At 40.1% G+C, this 21,351-nt stretch overlaps 1 protein-coding gene across 9 annotated transcripts in view; it reads right to left on the reverse strand.

The window, feature by feature from the left end:
- ARB2A (ARB2 cotranscriptional regulator A) overlaps nucleotides 1-21,351 on the reverse strand; it is a 364,451-nt gene that overhangs the window by 46,807 nt on the left and 296,293 nt on the right. Inside the window, exon 11 of one of the 9 annotated variants that reach the window (XM_073344480.1) lies at nucleotides 8,273-8,307. The exons of the other annotated variants lie outside the window; for them this stretch is intronic. Coding sequence (XP_073200581.1) covers nucleotides 8,288-8,307 — 20 coding nt within the window. The 3' untranslated portion in view covers nucleotides 8,273-8,287. Of the gene's footprint in view, nucleotides 1-8,272; nucleotides 8,308-21,351 lie in introns of those variants that run through there. 9 annotated transcript variants of the gene reach the window in all.

Below are 21,351 nucleotides of genomic sequence, written 5' to 3' on the forward strand. Positions count from 1 at the left end.
TTTTCTTTGGGCTGGGTAAGCAGGTTTCCAAGTAGTTGGAGGTTTTTTGCTTTAATTTGGGCCCAGAGCAGAGACAAGGGAATTGTCTTTTTCTGTAGGCTGACAATCACTATCAGAGAATAGGTATTCTATTCCAGCACAGCAAAATTTTACAGCCAAGTTTTGTTTGTTTATTTCTAAACCTCGGGTGTAAAGTTAGTTAAAAACAGAGAGGTTAGAATGGCCAAATCCTCGGCTCGACTACAGCTGGAATTAGCCAAATTTCAGGCTGAGGAAAAACAAAGGGAACATGAAAGACAGATAGAACTCATGCGGCTGGAGAAGGAGGTACAGGAGGCTGCCCACAAGAGGGAAATGGAGGCAAGGAAGCATGTGGAGGAGATGGAGAGGATAAAGGCCCAGCAGAATATACCAACAAACCCTAGCAATCCTTCTCCAGGTACCACTTCCCATCCCAGAAAGTTCCCCACCTACAAGGCAGGTGATGATACTGAGGCCTTCTTAGAAAACTTCGAAAGGGCCTGCCTTGGGTACAACATCTCTACTGACCAATACATGGTAGAGCTGAGGCCGCAGCTCAGTGGACCCTTAGCTGAGGTGGCAGCTGAAATGCCTAAAGAACATATGAACAAGTATGAACTGTTTAAATCCAAGGCGAGAGTCAGAATGGGGATAACACCCGAGCAGTCTCGTCGGAGGTTCCGAGCCCTAAGGTGGAAACCAGACATGTCATTTACCCGACATGCCTACCACATTGTGAAACATTGGGATGCCTGGATATCAGGAGCAAGTGTTGAATCTCCAGTAAATTTGCCCTTCCTAATGCAAATGGAACAATTCTTAGAGGGTGTTCCTGAGGAAATAGAAAGATACATCCTAGATGGGAAACCCAAAACTGTAATCGAGGCAGGAGAGATTGGAGCCAGATGGGTGGAGGTGGCAGAGAAGAAGAAAACTGGTCGCAGTTGGAGCGGAGACCAGAAGGGACCACCCCAGACCACACCCTATTACCGGGGGCCGCCCAAAGCCCCACCTACCTCCCAAAGAACCCTCTGGACCCCTTATCGTCCCACCACCCCGTTCTCCAGCAACCCACCTCGCCCCGGTGACCCGTCAGCTGGACGATGTTTTAAGTGTAACGAGCTGGGGCATGTAAAGGCCAACTGCCCCAAGAACCCCAACAGATTACAGTTCATTGCACCGGAATCACACCAGAGGTCCACAGGCCCCGATACCTCCCAGATACCCTTGGAGTGGAGGGAAACTGTGAGTGTGGGCGGGAAGAAGGTCACCGCGTGGAGGGACACCGGAGCACAAGTGTCAGCTATCCATGCTTCCTTAGTGGACCCCAATTTAATCAACCCAGAGATCCAAGTGACGATTCAACCCTTCAAGTCCAACTCTTTCAATTTGCCTACAGCCAAGTTGCCTGTCCAGTACAAGGGCTGGTCAGGAATGTGGACTTTTGCAGTCTATGATGATTATCCCATCCCCATGCTGTTGGGGGAAGACTTGGCCAATCATGTGAAGCAGGCCAAGAGGGTGGGAATGGTCACCCGCAGCCAGGCTAAACAAGCCGTGAGGCCTAGCTCTGTTCCGGAAACTTCTATCAGGACCCAGTCAGAGGTGATGGACCTGGACCCCAGACCAATGTCTGCAACAGCAGTAGTGGATCCAGTCCCGGAGACCCAGACGGAACCAGTCCCAGAACCGGAACCAGCCAAACAACCAACACCAGACCCCGTGCCAGCACTGAATCCAGTACTTGCAACCTCAACACCAGAGGGCCCCACCGAACCTGAACTGGCAGCAGCCGATAACCCTACACAAGAGGCTCAGCCGGAGCCTGAATCCCAACATAGTGCACCAGCGGAGAGCGGTTCGCAGTCAACAGAAACAGCTCCATCCCCTATATCGCTTCCAGAGGGACCAAGCCTATGTCCCCAATCCAATGAGGAACTGATGTCTCCAGCATCAAGGGAACAGTTCCAGACCGAACAGGAAGCAGATGAAAGCCTCCAGAGAGCGTGGACGGCGGCACGGAGCAACCCACCGCCTTTCAGCTCTTCTAATCGATCCAGGTTTGTTGTAGAAAGAGGACTTTTATACAAGGAAACTCTTTCTGGTGGACACCAGGAAGACTGGCATCCTCAGAGACAGTTGGTAGTTCCAACTAAATACCGGGCCAAGCTCTTGAGCTTAGCCCATGATCACCCTAGTGGCCATGCTGGGGTGAACAGGACCAAAGACCGTTTGGGGGGGTCATTCCACTGGGAGGGAATGGGCAAGGATGTTTCTACCTATGTCCAGTCTTGTGAGGTGTGCCAAAGAGTGGGAAAACCCCAAGACCAGGTCAAAGCTCCTCTCCAGCCACTCCCCATCATTGAAGTTCCATTTCAGCGAGTAGCTGTGGAAATTCTGGGTCCTTTTCCGAAAAAGACACCCAGAGGAAAGCAGTACATACTGACTTTCATGGATTTTGCCACCCGATGGCCGGAAGCAGTAGCTCTAAGCAACACCAGGGCTAAAAGTGTGTGCCAGGCACTAGCAGACATTTTTGCCAGGGTAGGTTGGCCCTCCGACATCCTCACAGATGCAGGGACTAATTTCCTGGCAGGAACTATGAAAAACCTTTGGGAAGCTCATGGGGTAAATCACTTGGTTGCCACTCCTTACCATCATCAAACAAATGGCATGGTGGAGAAGTTTAATGGAACTTTGGGGGCCATGATACGTAAATTCGTAAATGAGCACTCCAATGATTGGGACCTAGTATTGCAGCAGTTGCTCTTTGCCTACAGAGCTGTACCACATCCCAGTTTAGGGTTTTCCCCATTTGAACTTGTATATGGCCGTGAGGTTAAGGGGCCATTGCAGTTGGTGAAGCAGCAATGGGAGGGATTTACACCTTCTCCAGGAACTAACATTCTGGACTTTGTAACCAACCTACAAAACACCCTCCGAACCTCTTTAGCCCTTGCTAGAGAAAACTTACAGGATGCTCAAAAAGAGCAAAAAGCCTGGTATGATAAACATGCCAGAGAGCGTTCCTTCAAAGTAGGAGACCAGGTCATGGTCTTAAAGGCGCTCCAGGCCCATAAAATGGAAGCATCGTGGGAAGGGCCATTCGTGGTCCAGGAGCGCCTGGGAGCTGTTAATTATCTCATAGCATTCCCCACCTCCAACCGAAAGCCTAAGGTGTATCATATTAATTCTCTAAAGCCCTTTTATTCCAGAGAATTAAAGGTTTGTCAGTTTACAGCCCAGGGAGGAGACGACGCTGAGTGGCCTGAAGGTGTCTATTACGAAGGGAAATGTGCTGGTGGTGTGGAAGAGGTGAACCTCTCCATGACCCTTGGGCGTATGCAGCGACAGCAGATCCAGGAGCTGTGCACTAGCTACGCACCAACGTTCTCAGCCACCCCAGGACTGACTGAACGGGCATACCACTCCATTGACACAGGTAATGCTCACCCAATTAGGGTCCACCCTTACCGGGTGTCTCCTCAAGCTAAAACTGCTATAGAACGGGAGATCCAGGATATGTTACAGATGGGTGTAATCCGCCCCTCTGAAAGTGCATGGGCATCTCCAGTGGTTCTAGTTCCCAAACCAGATGGGGAAATACGTTTTTGCGTGGACTACCGTAAGCTAAATGCTGTAACTCGCCCAGACAACTATCCAATGCCACGCACTGAGGAACTATTAGAGAAACTGGGACGGGCCCAGTTCATCTCTACCTTGGACTTAACCAAGGGGTACTGGCAGGTACCGCTAGATGAATCTGCCAAGGAAAGGTCAGCCTTCATCACACATCTCGGGCTGTATGAATTTAATGTACTCCCTTTCGGGCTGCGAAATGCACCCGCCACTTTCCAAAGACTTGTAGATGGTCTCCTAGCGGGATTAGGAGAATATGCAGTCGCCTACCTTGACGATGTGGCCATATTTTCGGATTCCTGGGCAGACCACCTGGAACATCTACAAAAAGTCCTTGAGCGCATAAGGGAGGCAGGACTAACTGTTAAGGCTAAGAAGTGTCAAATAGGCCTAAACAGAGTGACTTACCTTGGACACCAGGTGGGTCAAGGAACTATCAGCCCCCTACAGGCCAAAGTGGATGCTATCCAAAAGTGGCCTGTCCCAAAGTCAAAGAAACAGGTTCAATCCTTCTTAGGCTTGGCCGGTTATTACAGACGATTGTACCGCACTACAGCCAAATCGCTGCCCCACTGACAGACCTAACCAAAAAGAAACAGCCAAATGCTGTTCAGTGGACCGGAAAGTGTCAGAAGGCCTTTAACAAGCTTAAAGCGACACTCATGTCTGACCCTGTACTAAGGGCCCCAGACTTTGACAAACCGTTCCTAGTAACCACAGATGCATCCGAGCGTGGTGTGGGAGCAGTTTTAATGCAGAAAGGACCTGATCAAGAATTCCACCCTGTAGTGTTTCTCAGCAAAAAACTGTCTGAGAGGGAAAGCAACTGGTCAGTCACTGAAAAAGAATGTTATGCCATTGTCTACGCTCTGGAAAAGCTACGCCCATATGTTTGGGGACGGCGTTTCCACCTGCAAACCGACCATGCTGCACTAAAGTGGCTTCACACCGTCAAAGAAACTAACAAAAAACTTCTTCGGTGGAGTTTAGCTCTCCAAGATTTTGATTTCGACATCCAACACATCTCAGGAGCTTCTAACAAAGTGGCTGATGCACTCTCCCGTGAAAGTTTCCCAGAATCAACTGTTTAAAATCGTCCTTGAGATGTGGAAAATATTGTTAGTCTTTATGTACTTGGTAGTATATTTAGAGATGCATGTGTCTTATTAACTCTGTTTTCCTAGAGCTCCAGGAAGAAATCCCAGCCAGTGTTTCACCCTAGCTGAGATTTGGGGGGCGTGTCATAAATATAAAGGGAAGGGTAAACCCCTTTGAAATCCCTCCTGGCCAGGGGAAAGCTCCTCTCACCTGTAAAGGGTTAAGAAGCTAAAGGTAACCTCGCTGGCACCTGACCAAAATGACCAATGAGGAGACAAGATACTTTCAAAAGCTGGGAGGAGGGAGAGAAACAAAGGGTCTGGGTCTGTCTGTAGTCGTCTTGGCCGGGGACAGAACAGGAATGGAGTCTTAGAACTTTTAGTAAGTAATCTAGCTAGGTATGTGTTAGATTATGATTTCTTTAAATGGCTGAGAAAAGAATTGTGCTGAATAGAATAACTATTTCTGTCTGTGTATCTTTTTTGTAACTTAAGGTTTTGCCTAGAGGGGTTCTCTATGTTTTTGAATCTAATTACCCTGTAAGATATCTACCATCCTGATTTTACAGGGGGGATTTCTTTATTTCTATTTACTTCTATTTTTTATTAAAAGTCTTCTTGTAAAACACTGAATGCTTTTTCATTGTTCTTAAGATCCAAGGGTCTGGGTCTGTAGTCACCTAGGCAAATTGGTGAGGCTTTTTACCAAACCTTGTCCAGGAAGTGGGGTGCAAGGTTTTGGGAAGTATTTTGGGGGGAAGGACGCGTCCAAACAGCTCTTCCCCAGTAACCAGTATTAGTTTGGTGGTGGTAGCGGCCAGTCCAAGGTGTAATATTTTGTACCTTGGGGAAGTTTTGACCTAAGCTGGTAAAGATAAGCTTAGGAGGTTTTTCATGCAGGTCCCCACATCTGTACCCTAGAGTTCAGAGTGGGGGAGGAACCGTGACAGGCCCCTAGACTGTAAGCGCTTCGGGGCAGGGATCATGTCTTACTAATTGTTTGGGTGTTGTAAAAATAAGTAATAACAGTAAAAATATAAGTATTTAAACTTAAAAAAAATATAAACCAAATAGTTTGAATGACTGCAGTTATATGCAAGTTGATAAAAAGAGATGAGCTTTTGGGATTTAAAATAAAAAGTAAAATGGTTATAACAAAATGTTCTCTTCTTTATAATTATACCCACTCTGACACACCTGACTCAGAGTCCCTAATGAAAATGTTTCCAATATACATTTATCTCCATTTTTAAATAAACAGGAGAAAATATTTCTCATAGCTACTAATTGCCTTGTGATTTCAAAAACAAACACAAACCCGCCGCCCTCCCCAAAACAAAAAAACAATTTTGCCCTTCCAACAGAGTTTTGTCATCTATGGGAGTTGCACACACATATCTTATGGTATAACTAGGCCTAGTTAATTTAATTGTTCCAATACTTACAGTGTGACACGTGGAATGTGAAGAATAACTATACAGGCTGGAATGTACATTGTTAGATTTCGTAGCAATATAAGCTTATACAAATCTTAGTTTACTTGTCTGCTACATTTTTAAGAGTACTATTTGACTGGATGCTAGTGAGTTTTGGACGATGTGGTATTTTGAAGAAGCCAAATGAGCTCTAAGAAATAAACTGATACCTCTCTCGAGTGTCATACTAACTGTTACTGTGTGAATTATACTGCTGATAAAGATGTTGCTATGAACTAACATATCACTACAGAGGCTTAATCAATTTACAACATTTACATAATTATAATAAGCAACTCTGTATTAAAAGTGTTTCATTTACATCTCTAAATTGAAATCTTTAATGGAAGTCCAAGGCAAAGGTAAAAACCAAATCTAAAACACCATTTTTGTCTGTGTGACATTTATGCATGTGAAAACAATACCACAGGTTGGTTGGTGTTAGCCTATTCCATGGTATCTAAAAGATCTTGCCCCTGACAGCTTACAGTCTTCTTCCCATGTAATATGAACACCTCAGTGCCTCACTGATTTTTTTCACCTGACATCAAATAATGCCAGCTGCATGCAAAAGTCAGTCTTGTCTCCTGTTTCGCATCCCCTGCAGGCTTGTCCCAGCTTGCTAGCTTTCTTGAGAAGATGGGAGCAAGTACCTGCATAGCTATTTCATTTACAAGCCTGGCTCAGTCTCTCCTTGGTGCAAAAATGGTTCCGTGTTAGAGGAAGGATGCTGCTTGGAGAAGAACATGTCTCTGTTTCATAAGGAGACCCAAACTCCCTCCCAAGCCTAAACTTTTTATTCTGTATAACAGAAGACCAGCTCCAGATGAGGATAGGGAGCACGGTATATCTGTGGACTTCCTTGACTACCCATCACATGAAGGTTTTTCTTTCTGGTACAAGCATTTCTGAGCCCAAGGATCCACTGGGACACACAAGGATGTGAATTTGTTCTTCATTTCATCCTCTAAGCCTCTCTCCTGTGAAGCAGGCTGTGAAGGATCAGAACCTAAGTGGCCTTGATCCCCTCACCCACCATGATTTAGGGGAAATCATGCACAGTTTTAAAATGTCCATGAAGACCTTTTAGGACAGACACAGATATGAGTTTGAAACAACAGGATTGTGGAAGGGAGCTGACAAAGTGGGGCCCCATCTAAGGGCATTGGTGTGTCTCAGTCTAGAAAAGACAGGCAAGCAGGACACTCACAGAAACAGCTTATAGGGACGTGTCTGTCTCTTGCCAAGTGTGCTAAGATGCTCATACTTAGGGAAGGCCAGACATACTATTGGCTTACGGGTGGCCCAGGAATTCCAAATAACTAATGGTGACAAAGTACTGCCTGAAACAATAAATTTTCACCTAATGTAGCCAATTCAAACATTCTAGGGGAAAAAAGTTATATTCAAGAGGTAAGGAAGAGAAGTGTTATCTGTAAATCTATGGCTGAAAGCAAAAGGCCAAAGTTCCAACCTCCTAAAAGACCCTTCAGTCTTTAGTCAATTCTGCAGCATAAGGCAAAGTAAACCTATCTCTACAGGGCTAGCAGTGGTACGCTGTTTTGGTTACTGAGTTATAGGATCACTTAAATCCTCTCAGCCCTTTCAAGAGATCCCCTCTGCAGTCATTGGCAGAGACTCTGAACTTGAGCCACCAAATAGTTACATGCAACAAAAAGAAGGCTGCCATTCTCTGTTCCGATTCGGAACAGGTTAAATCCTCATTGTCTGTCCCAGGATGAGTGTCAAAGGGGTTAAAATTGTATTTCAATTCTAATCCACTGCAAGCAGTCCCGCTCTCCCCCAACACACCTAAATCATTTTCTCTGTCCATCCTTTGAACACATGTTCTTGCTTTGTCTTCTCTTGCTTTATCTAGTTTATCACCTTTCTTCTTCTTTCGCAGAAGGAAGACAGCATCAAAGAACTCAGGTCCCAGGTGGGAAGCTCAAACAGGATATAGGTCCCACATACTTCTGCTGAAACAATCAGATGCCTCCTCTGTGCACTTGTTTTGATTGACACTTACTTGGGACTTTCAAATTCAGTTCTGTATTAACTTGTTTTCTGAGTTCCTGGGGAAAATAATTTTATTACATCTTTTGTGGTACAGAAGATAGTTGTTTTCCTTTTCCACAGTGTCTATTTCTATTATAGCAACATCTATTTATTGCCTTGACCATTGTGCTGAAAGACAAACATTCATGCCCCTTGTAGGCCACATTAAAATCATATTCTGATATATAGGTATCTCAGTCTTATCTCCTTTTCACATCTAGCTCAAAATCAGTGAAGAACTGAATTAAGCCCTATTTACAAAAGAAACAAACCATGAACTTTTAGGCACGAGGGTCTCAGATCCCTCAGCTGATGCCATTATTTAAAGGGACAGGTGAATGCCCAATTGTGAAAATCAAGTCGTCATTCCTCTCAAATAAACAGAATTATGTGCTCATAAAACCATATTAAGTCTTTAAACAGGAGTAAAATGATATTTGGAGACACTTGAATGCGTCAAAGACCAATGAATAAGAAAAAAAATATGTCACTGATTTAGAAAGGGGAAAATGAACTATTTTTGAAAGTCTTAACACTATTACTTGCATGTAACTAAAAAGATTTTACTCCATAACATAGCTTCTCAATGGATTGAGAAGCCTAATTGGGTGATTGCAAAACCTACTTCCTATCCTTTGTCCCATCATTTATCTTCTGCTGAAATAGATTTACCCAGTTACTTGCAGTTAGTCCTACTCAGACACCAGTAGTTCCCCACAAACCATTGTGCCAATTTCCACAGCTCTTTCCTTGAACTGCTCATGCCCTCTTTGACAAAGCATGGATCTGATGAGGACTGTTATAGGTATTTGAGCACATGCACATGTGTAGTTGGAAAAGTCATGGTGTTAAAAAATAACTCTTGCTCTCTAAGGAAAGTGACCTATCAAAATATTTCCTTTTTAAGGAACAAGTCCCAGAAAGAGCCAAAGTGCTTCTAACTACACCTTGAGCCCTTTTAAAACATTGAAAACAAAAATGTGTGTGTTGTAAACTCTTTGGGCAAGATTCAACCATGGTTTAACTCTACTAACTTCATTATTCTTTATGTGAAAAGAAAAAGTCAATATAGTTTTGGACAAAAGGTTTTCTGAGCTGACTTCTCAAGTTCTTGAACAAGCTTTCCTCCTTAACAGTAACAAAGGTATTCAGAATAGAAGGAAGGACCTATACCATTTCAGTGTGATATCTCCCATTCTCATCTGTGTATAGATTTATTCACCAGCTGCTAAAAGAATATATGCTTATTGAGACTTAATCTACTTGTGGGGGGTGGGAACAAGACAGGAACAGAAAGAGATGACAGTGCAGAATAGGATTCATACATTGGACAGACCAATCTGCATATTTCATATCTGGAGAAATACTAACTTGTAAGGGATAGATGCAAGAGCCCACCTAAGTCCTATCACAATATATACACTAAGGATGTGCTAACAGTGACAGAGATATGAGTTGATTCCTTGTTTAAATTCTGACCATAATCATACTTCTTCATTCATCTCTCCCACTCTGCTTTCCCAGATGAGTTGAGCCTGAGGATAGTGAAAATTTTCTCCAAAGTTGACACGTATGGCTATCATGAATTGGACAGTATACAGTGCTTTGTCCATATTTTGGTTATCACCACTTGGTCAGAAACCTATAGGTCATTTCTACAACACACACAGCCTCTCCCTCAGTCTGTTAAACTACTGTCCTGAGTTGCTTTCTCAAACATGTCTCCAACATGACAAGACTACTTCTATTTATAAAACGTAGTGAAGCTGAAAATACACACCAGGGTCAACTGCAGTTGGCAGCTGTCCTAGGGAGGAAAAAAAAAAGCAGAAATGGTGGATGTATCATCAGTAGCACCAAATGCCATGAAACTATTGTCAAAATGGAGATATATTTCCTGATGGAAGGGCCAAAATAATCATACTGGATAATTATTTTAAAGCACCTCAGGTAGGAGATATTTCTCTTCTTAATAAGAATACAGCTAGTTTAGGAACTTGTCTGAGGTCAGGTACTTTAAAGTTGACCTGAAAATTATTAAATAAAAACATTATAATTTAACTAGTTCAGAAATGTACATTTCTATTATTCAAATTCCTAAAATCTGACACTAGTTTTTGTTAATCTGTGCATTATCATCAAGGACAAACATGAATTAGAAAGGTTTCAGAGTAACAGCCATGTTAGTCTGTATTCGCAATCCGATGAAGTGAGCTGTAGCTCACAAGAGCTTATGCTCAAATAAAAAGGTTAGTCTCTAAGGTGCCACAAGTACTCTTTTTCTTTTTATGAATTAGAAAGTAACTCACCTATAAAATGTTTAAATATCTATTTTATTTAACAGTTTTTAAAACTTCTGTCTCTCACAAACACACAAGCCTTGCCCCCTCTTGAACTCACCAGACACATAAATTATGCAAGCTGAAAACACTTAGCCATTAATAGATATCAGAAAGTAGAAGAATATGATTTAAACTTTTGCGTTTAATATTGTTTTAAGGCAGATTAAGTTCATTTTAGGGCAAAAGCTGCTAGAGGATCAGTTCAAATTAGATTAAAGTGCAAAATATTTGCATTTACTTTGATTTAGGTGTTAGATGAAAATGTCTCATTGGAAATAGGAGGTTCTGTCTGTTGGCAAGACTCATCAGAAGAATGGTAGCATTTGTTTCTTATATCAAGTTGCACAACAAGCTGCAAAAATAATTGCAGATGTACCTTCTATTCTTTCATTGTTCCTCACTAAAGTTTCTTTTAATTTATTAAAACAAAATCTATATTGCAAAAGCAATTAGAAGAATTAAAACAGCACCATTTATACAGCTACTTAAGCAGCATTACTCATTTGACACTGAAGGTTCTATTTTGGGATACAGAATATAAAACCATTTCCTCAAGATATTTTGTGTTCAGCATAAAATATTAAAAATGTCTCATTTCCATGAGATCTGGTGGGAGTTCATGACAGATGTGTTGTTTTTATTTTCAAATTTTACAGCATTATTGGGTCCAATTAGCCCTGATGATTTACCCATGACAGCATGAACTTCTTGAGAGGAAAGAAAAAGTAGATCATCATCTTAGGAGCAAACAACAAACTGGGCTAAGATGGTGGGAGAAAGGCGCTGATTTTAGGTGTTTTACAACAAATGCCCACAAGTAGCCCAGAGAGTTTTCACTTATTTATACACCACCATATGATCCATCGTTTTGCCTTTAGCACTACAAAACAGACAGCCTTGGTACAAAGTGTTCTCCAGGTGTTAGCTTAGCAATTGTGTCACTATTTCTTATTTATATGCTCTGTCTAGTAATAGAAGACAAATTGCTATAAATGAGGTATTTGTGATTAAACAAGCCTTCTAAAGACAAGAGGGTGGACAGCTGAGTGTCATTACCTTGTGTGCCCCTTCTCCAGGCCAAGAACCAGGATTATAAAACAAAGTTTAAATGAAAATCTGATCTGGCCTATGGAAGTCTTCATATTGGAACTTTCAATTTTGTTTCTCCTTTTGAAGATTACCCCCCTCTTTGGTAATGGGCCCGGAAGAGTCTAATGTAAAAAAATACCTTGTCAAATGTCTTGTCTGGTTCCTTAGAACATCCTGACAGTATTAAAGTCTGCTAATAGCAAGAGTAGTAATTTTGTGTGAAGGAATTTACAAGGCAACATTTAAATCACGTAGCCACAAGAAAAATAAAGGTGATAAATGAATATGATAGTAAATGAACACAAAAATCATCTGCCTTAAGTTTGAGTACAATTTAAAAAGTTCAGATTTGTAATTTCAATTAAAACATCTACACTATTTCTTTCACCTGATTGTAGCCCCATATGGCAAGGTCAGCCCTTTCAGTGAACAAACAGCTCAGTCGCCTCCAGTGTAGCTGTTATCTTTCTCAACAAGGGGAGACATTTGGCACAGCCTAAAGCTGGGGCATGAACCCTGGCTAAGCTTAAGACATTTATCTGACAGCATCAGCTGACACTCCACAAACACATTTGCTCTCCATGACCCCAGAGCATTCGTGATTAATCAAAAATGTATCTTGGATCTTGAGAACAAGCTACAAGCAGGCACACACGCACACAAAAAGAATACGCTCTAGATCTCGCTTATCGACTCAAGAGGTATATTGAATTTAGAAATAGCAAATAGAATAAAATGATCAATATGTTCTCACTTGTCCATGGAAGAGCAAATTTTACCCCTCAAGCAACAGACATTGATCATGTAAATGTTTTTGGAGCCACTTTCAAGTAAAGAAAGCAAAAACATCATGATTTTTTAAATTTTTTTGAGGGGGGAAATAAAAGGGAAGAGTCACAAAGGTGTGTGTGCTATAACTTAGTTGGAAAGTGTGTAAACAACATTTAAAGATATGAAGTACATAACATGCAGCACTACTGCAGTCTTTTTCACTATTCCGTACTGCTAAAACCCAGTTTTGGTAGCATGTTGCCAAGTGATCTTAATAAAACATTATGAAGGAGACTTTAAAACTTAATGAAGGCACATAATCTGCTTCAGAGAAAACTCCCTGCCTTAATTTAAATGAGACACAGTTATAACATATCCCCCATGTACTGTTTACAATTTATAATTTATGTCTTTCAGTTCAAATACACTACTTTCTGCAGTCAACTGCTAAATGATATGATTAGCATCTGAATACTGTAATATTCTACTTCTCAATAGTCAGAGTAGTATGAGGCAGTGAATTTCTGTTTTAATACTTTTTTATGTCACTTTCTAATAAGAATTCTGAACTCTAATTAGGTATGCAGGAAGAAATTATGTGCCCCACCCAAGTTAATTTGAAGATGGTTATATCTTTATAGAACTCTCCACAATTGCACTTATTAAATCTCATTCTTTCCTGATTACCTACTGCTTAGGTTACAAGTCTTTTGTGCTCATACAGCACTATCATTCTACCAGAGAAAAACTACTGTACATGCTCTGGTCCCTGTTGGCACGACAAACAAACTTTCATAGCATGTGCTCTCTCTATAAAATGGTGGTACTAATTAGAAGATATAAACTCATGCTGAGGCATGATATGAATTGGCTTTATGCATCTACTAAGCTCACAGCAGTATTAGATTTATGCTGTCGATGGCTTGAACTAATATTCAACTAAAAATTTACACATTTTTAAATCTGCAGAAAAATGCAACAAAAAAGTAATTGTATTTATTGATGCAATTCAGCAGAACCTCACTAATCCATACTCCATTAATCTGTTAGCTTTATAAAGAGCACAAAATGCAGTCTCCTCACTTTTCAGCAAAGATTTAGTAGCAGAATACTGCAGTGAAATCTTATGTTAATATTATTTAGTACTTATATACCACTTTTCTGTGGGCAGATTTCAAAAGGCAGTACAAAAGGGGTGGCGGGGGAAGGGAGGGGAGAGGGGTTAAATGTGGAAATGGAGGCACAAAGTGGCGTATTAACTTGCCCAGTGTGTAAGTGATAGACCCAGTCAATGGCCAGAGTCCAGCTCTCCTGAGTCTCTATCCTGTGCCCTAGTTACTGGACCAGACAGCAATATATCACAGTACACTTATTAGCACATTGTGGAGCATCGTAATCAATAATTAAAACTAGTTGCTACAAATTAAGCAACAAAGTACACCTTGTAATGCATTTTTGTTCATTTACATATCTGCTTTTTAACAAAATTCAGGAGTTTACAATGAGTTTCCTCATCAGAGTGAACTAGTGAGGTTGCAGTGAACCGCAATTTCAGTCTCACTCGAACACTATGTACATATAGTCTTGCATGGTGCTAGCCTCCCATATGTTTATCTTTGTGAAACTCTTAAAATGTGAATTGTTAGCACTAGACATCACAGCTGTATGTTTTGACATCCATGGTGAAAATGAGCAGAAAATCTAACTGTTCCATATCAAGAAGTATTTTTACTAGTGCTAATGTGCCTTAAATACCTTGTTCCACAGATGAGTAGCCTGGCACCTGCTGCATGAGAAATAGCCAATTACTGTTCAGTGTCTCTAATTTTCTGATTCAATTAGCATGCTTCAGAGCTTTCCAGTTTAATTGCAAACTACTTCACAGTTAGCTCTCTGATTAATCATTGCCCATCTGCAAGCCATCGCAAAACTTAGTGGAACAAATTTGTGTACTTTGGAATGCTGGGAGCTTAGCAAATCAAACTTGTTTTGGTATATAAAGCTTTAATTTTGTTTGCCCTTTTCAGCTGCACTTGTAAGAAGCTCTGTACTGATTAAACAGGAAGTCCGGACCATAATACGCTACATTATGCATATAATTACTGTAAATACAGCCGAGACTGTAGAAACATCATTTAAGGTTAGGCTCTAACGTGTATGGCGTAGGGGGTCAAGAAAACAGATTTGGAATCAATTTCTTCCCATTACAACAGAAAGCAAGTATAATAAAAATAAACGTGATGTAATTCTAACACCTGTATCCATGCTGGCATTTTTGTATTATTGTATTCTTACATAATCACAATAGAATATTGCTTTCTTATTTCTTTTAGTTAACAGTAATTAACTTTTAAAAACTTTGCAGAATGTACTTAAGAAGTTTTACTCTGTTGATTCACTTGTGTTTTTAAATGTTAGAAAACTGTTCTTTTTTTGTTGTAGCTGCTTTTCTTTGTGTATATTGCTTCAACAATAACAATATACAGTGGCCCCATACAACTTCAACATTTTAGAATCGTATTATTTATAAGGCTAAGTTTTCAAATGTATGTGCATAAACTGCATGTACAAAATAGCTAGGCAACGATAATGACACAATGGGAAACTGGGAATTACATACAGAATTACCTATTTTGCACACACATACATGTAATTTTTGAAAATTTAGCCCTATGGGCCTCAATTCAGCAAAGTGCTTAAGCCCATGCTTATCTTTACATAAGTGCCTGAGGAATCAATCCTAAAAGGTGCTCAGCACCCTCAACTCATATTCAGGGGGCGATAAAGGGTGCACAGCACCTTATAGAATTGAGCCCTAAGTGATTTGCTGAATCAGAGTTATACTGCACATTACATTTTCCTAAAACCTTTTACTGCAAAATGATACAAATAAATATTTTTTTCTGCATTTTAGTAAGAGAATTTTTAAAGATTCTTCTTTTAAACAAAAAAACCCACCTTGCTAAACTCTTGTATAATAATGAAAATCTTGCCCAACCAATGCAATGTGCTCTCCAATTTTACATGCTATCTTAGGGTTTTATGAGTGGAAATAGTATCAGTGGAAATAATTACCCTCTTGCAACTTGACACCAATACAACCATATTATCATATGCTAAAGCTGAAGAAGCCAATATATTACTACTGAATAGAAGGCTGATTGTAGGATTTCAACAAAGTCCTGAGATATTTAACTTTAAAGTGCTGAGCTTTGTAGGTACAGAAAGCTATTTTAAATAATTCGTACAGGTTTTTAAGGTTTCCTCAAAGCCACATACAGGTGGATTCATGGTAATTAAGGATGCATTCAGACAACTACTTCTATAGGTGGAGAGAGACAAATAATAATCTCAATAGTGTTTACAAATGTCTAAAACATTCCTAATACAGTTTCTCTCTCTCAGGTGGTGCATATGCAAAAATCATGATGGTGTGATGTGGTTTAAAGCTTTTATTGACACTCTCTTGGAAAAATCTGAGTAACTCACCAATGATTTCTCCCCTTAAAGTTAATACAGCCATTACAAACTCATGGCAAAAAAACCCAAAAAAACAAAACCTTTGATGTCACCACATACCAATATGAGTCAACTATTTGAACATACAGAGCACAAGGGAAAGTATATTTGCAGAGTAAAGGTTTTGTCTTTTATATATAAAATTGGATTATAAATTTAAGATATGTACATTGGATTCATGCTGAGGTACATGGTTTACTCTGTGGGAAACAGAAATGAATAGAAGTGAATTGCTGGTCTTTCAAGAGTCCTAAATGTTAGAAGTTATTTTTATCCTAAAGTCAATGTAGCTTCTATTATCTGTTCTGTTGAAACATAATCATGTTTAGCTCATCTGCTATGTACAGCTCCCACATTAATGGTGGGAAAATTCAGAAAATGATGGCTATTATACCATGCACCCAAACTGTGATTTTATACAGTGTCTCAAACTGAAGTGAATATCATCTAAATCTTTACAACATTGCTTAAAAATTTTAGCCACATGATGCCCATTAAAGTCAAGGCAAGATATGTAGCTAAAACCCTGTAATACACTTTGATATATACTCCATATATGGGTTATAGTCTCAACTCAGTGTGCGGGAATTTGTGTTTAGAATTCTGTGGCCATGCTATCCTATCACTCCAGGAAGCAGGATTGTATATTATTCCCATCACTTTCATTGGCAATTTATTCATGTCTAAATCTAATTCACAATTGCCTTCCTGGGATGAGATTCTCACCCCCTCTCTGGTTCCTTTACTGGGTAAAGTAACAAGAGCAGCGTAAAAGGGCTCCAAAAGTCTCAGATACAGCCACTGGAAAATTCTCCTGGCATGGAAACTAAGGGCTACCAGCTGCCCTGCAGGGACCACCTCAAAAGCTCTGGCATGGTGAGGGAAGGGGTGTGTGTGTGTCAGGGCATTGCAGTGGGGATTTTGGGCAGTCAAGAAGGCTGCTATAATTTAGGTTTGAGAGCTGTCTAAATTACATCAAGGGCCACTCTGGCCTCAGAAACAGTCTCGAATCAGAAGATCCAAAGTCTTAGCCCCCCATCCTGGGTTGCATGTTCTGTGCTGAGTCTCTAACGCCTTGTATTCACGGATAAAATTTCCCAGAATAGCTATAGTGGGATAACTATTCTGCTATTGTTATTTCAGTATTGTTTTACTATCCTGGTATAACTCCTCCATGTGGACATTATTCCAGAATGAAACTGATTGTGTTCTAGAATAGTTACTTTACTTTGAAAGCAGAGTAATTATTCCAGAATACGATCACTTTTATTCTGGAACGCTATTTCTATAACAACATAGCTATGCTGGGAAATGGCCCCATGTGGACCAAGCCTAAAAGGCACAGCATATAATCTTACCTCTGGTTACCAGTCTTGTCCATGGACTTGCAATACCAGCTCTTTCAATATGTTAGTCCTACTTACTAACTGTTTTACTTCAGCCATAACCTCTTCTTCTCTTCCTTTCCTTTAATTTAATTTGTTATGAGGATTTGTGACTATCAAGAATCCTTTCCATTCTTTGCAGCAGTCACTTCTTTTAAAATCTCTCCACAAATCTTCCTTTTCTCTTTAGTTTGATTGTCCCATTTTATGATAATGTGTAAAAAATGTATGTAAAGTAAGTTGCATTATAGTATATAAGTCCCAAGACTGGTCAGAACTGCTCTTTTCTTTTTTGTGTGTAAATTAAATATATATATATATATTTACAAAATGTTAAAATTTGGGGTTTTTTTAATTCAAATCCTATTTTATTCAAATCCTGTTATTTCTTAATTTTAAAAAAGTCTCCTTTTTTATTAAAAAAATGGTGAGGAAAATTAAAAATTTGAGACAAAGTAGGGGGAAACAACCTGGTCTCACTTTTTATTTTCTTTCTCCTTTTTCAATTAGACAAAAGTTTTAAAAGTTACAAGTAAAAGAAAATGAGGGGGAAAAGCCCATTTTCTCTACTTTTTCATTTTTCACTGGAAAAAAAAAGGAAAGTATTATTTTTTGTTCCTTGCTCTAATTTAGAGAACGAGAGAGAGAGAAAGTTAAAAGGTATGAGAAAAAGTGTTACTTTCAAAAAATGAAAGTGTTATTTTTTCCATATTTCTAGTGGAGAAAATGATTTCACATTTTATCATCATTTTGAAATGAATAATTTCTTGAAAATAAAAAAATACTGAGTTTTTCAGTAAAATGTTATTTTGAAAATGATTTTTTGTGTGTGCAAAAATATCCACTTTTTTGGATGAAATTCCTTTTTTTACTAAAATGCTTTTCATTTAAAAATTGTTACCAGGTCTATCAGCATTTAAGGAAGATAACTAAAATACAATAAACTAAGAACAGAACAAACTTGATTCTAATGAAAACTGCTGCTTCCCTCTGTAGCCCACTTGGTAACACCCTTTCAGTTAAGCTTGACTGTGGGAAACAGGACAGAGGCGTGTTTTTAGCCCTCTCTATCATGCACCTATAAATCTCTCCACATTAGAGTCTGGGAATACACATTTAAGGGGGTCCAGCAACTTCGCCATGCCCAGGTGGAAAGTAACCCTTCACTGGCACCCTAGCCAATATCAATTCCCATCAGCCTCTGCCAGGGACACATAAATACCCCATATAGGCACTATCAAGGCCATCAACAGCAATGTTCCCTCCAACCCACTGGCTGCTCTGCAAGATTCCCAAGTCAAGAAAAAGTATAACTGTACAGAATTCAGAATTAGGCCAAATCCTGCAATTTAAAATGCACGGGGGACTGTTGTGCCTGCAAAGAACCTAAGTGAAGTCAACAGGCTCTACATAGATTCAGCAGACTGCTTGTGCATTGTAAATCACTGGAACTTACATTTTCATATTGCAGTCCAGTGTGAACTGTCACTGAAAGTGAATGGTTGTTCTATCCTAAATAAATGGCTTGAGTAAATTTGGGAGATATAAATTATGCAAAAATAACTGATGCAAAGAATAACTACATAGGTGACCTCCACACACCATGGGGTGCCATTGACTAATATACTGAGGAAATAAAGACCTTGTTGATAGTTATTCCCAAAAGATCTCAATGCTCTGAGATCCTATAAGCATGTGGCAATCTGCCTGTTATCAGACATATCTAGCTAAACTGGGAAGCAAATTTGAGAAGCCATGCTCCACAAGATTTATGCGAAGTTCTGTATATAATGTGTTCTGTGCATGCGCTGTAGTTTTACGCACAGTGATTGTGATGTATTCCATCCTCTCTTCCATTGATGGACAAATGCCATGTTCCTTGTTAAGTAAAATGGAAAAGAAAATGTTTTAAAAAAAAGAAAATGTGAAAATAGCCAGCTAGGAAATTTGAATCATATAATCTAAACACCATGCCCCATCTTACTATTAATATCTTTAACAGTAAGCTATCAATTGCTTTAATATAAATTTGATAAATATTTATAGAACTCATATGAAAATAATTTTCACTGGATAACTTGCCCATTTCAGCTATTGGTCCCAGGGTGGAATTCAGAAGGCGTAAGTAACAGCGCTTCTCAGTGGTGGGATGCAGTTTTTGGATTTGACTCCCACTGGGAATCTATTAGAGACAGAGCACTTCTATAATGGGATGCAAAAGGCATCTTTTTACTGAGATGTTTCTGTAAGCATTAACAATTAGTCTATGATTTGCCCTGGGCTTTGGGTAACTCATTGTGATACAGCATGGCCAGAGGGCAGCAGGAGAATGTTAGAAGGGAGCCTTATTCCCTGTAGAGGGAAGTTTGCTATAAATTAATTAAAGCACCCGAAGCCAATCACATGATAAATTTCAGCGTAGCAGCCGTGTTAGTCTGTATTCGCAAAAAGAAAAGGAGTACTTGTGGCACCTTAGAGACGAACAAATTTATTTGAGCATAAGCTTCCGTTAGCTACAGCTCACTTCATCGGATGCATTCAGTGGAAAAAACTCCCTGCTTCAATCAGACAAGAGGAGGAGTTGAAGCAGAGTGGATTGGTGGTGGAGCAGAGAGCAGTTTGGAGGGAAGGAGAGGAGAGTTTGGAGAATTGCTGCAGTGGGCTAAGAAGACCAAGACCCTAGGTAAAGGGACACCTGGTTTGTGCAGAGGGAGGGCAGCAGAGGGAAGTAGCCCAGGGGAAGGAACCGCTAGTTCTAGTGGTTTACCGCTATCCCTAGGGCCCCTGGGCTGGGACCCAGAGTAGAGGGCGGACCCGGGTCCCTCCCTCTCCACTCCCCTCTTCTAGGACACTAGTGGGGCAGTTAATACCCCAGTTCAGGGGCAAAAAACGTTGCTCTGAACCCCCCCCCCAAGAAGAGAAAGCGTGAGACCCATCATAGTAGTGCTGGCAATTTGCCACATCATGTAAATTGATTCATTCACTGATGAGGGAAATGGATTTAGGAAATGTTTTATTTTGACATAATGACACCGATACCACAATGAGACATGACTTATAATACGTGTGTAACATCAAAATAACAGGGTTTTTATGGTGGAACGAATCACAACCTAACTGATAGGGGAAGCTACAGTGCTGTGTTAGACAAGTATTTTAGCTTCAATATTTCTGGCTACATTTGTGGTACCTCCTCAGAATGGATGAAATAGGCCAGGTGAGAAAAACCATTTGGTCAGGATGATAGATATGGTCGAGTGGCTTGGAAGGACTTAATAAGGAGCAGAGAGGTTTGGAAGATTTGCTATCTAGAAAGCAGTGTCAGGGTAGAAGAGAGGACATCCTAAGTTCCAATTCTAGTTCTGGTTCTTACTTGCTTGTTCTTACTTGTTTTGGGTAGACTCTCCGTCTTTCAACTTAGAAGTTTTTTTTTTTTTTTTTAAATGTCACTAACATGCCTATGTATTTCCTAAGATAAAGAATGCTATACAAGGGTCTGCCACTCTTCTGACTCAAGACGATGATATAACCACCACTGACTTCAACAGGAACAGGTTCAGGCCCTCCATAATGAGTACTAAGTAGTTAAAAGTTCTATTATCAATTTAAAATGTATAAAAATAGCTTTTTTTATTTTACATTGTAAAAATGAAATCTATTAAAGACCAAGAATTGATTTCTATTCATGTAAAAATGACTATCCTAAAACTGAATTCTTTTCCTCCATAAGGACATCATCCACAAACTGGCAAATACTAGTATTTTATTCTCCCTTTTTACAAACCAATATAAAACTTTTCTTGGGATCTGACATAAGGACCAACCAGGAGAGATTCAGGGCGTGTCTTCACAGTAGGGCAGTGCTCTCTCTGGGTGTGTGATTTCTAAAGCGCACTAACATGTTGAGCATTAATTGGTCTGTGTAGACCCTGCTGGTGCGCGCTACAGGTTCCAT

This window comes from Lepidochelys kempii, chromosome 5 (assembly GCF_965140285.1).
Source record: "Lepidochelys kempii isolate rLepKem1 chromosome 5, rLepKem1.hap1, whole genome shotgun sequence".
Taxonomy (NCBI): domain Eukaryota; kingdom Metazoa; phylum Chordata; order Testudines; family Cheloniidae; genus Lepidochelys; species Lepidochelys kempii.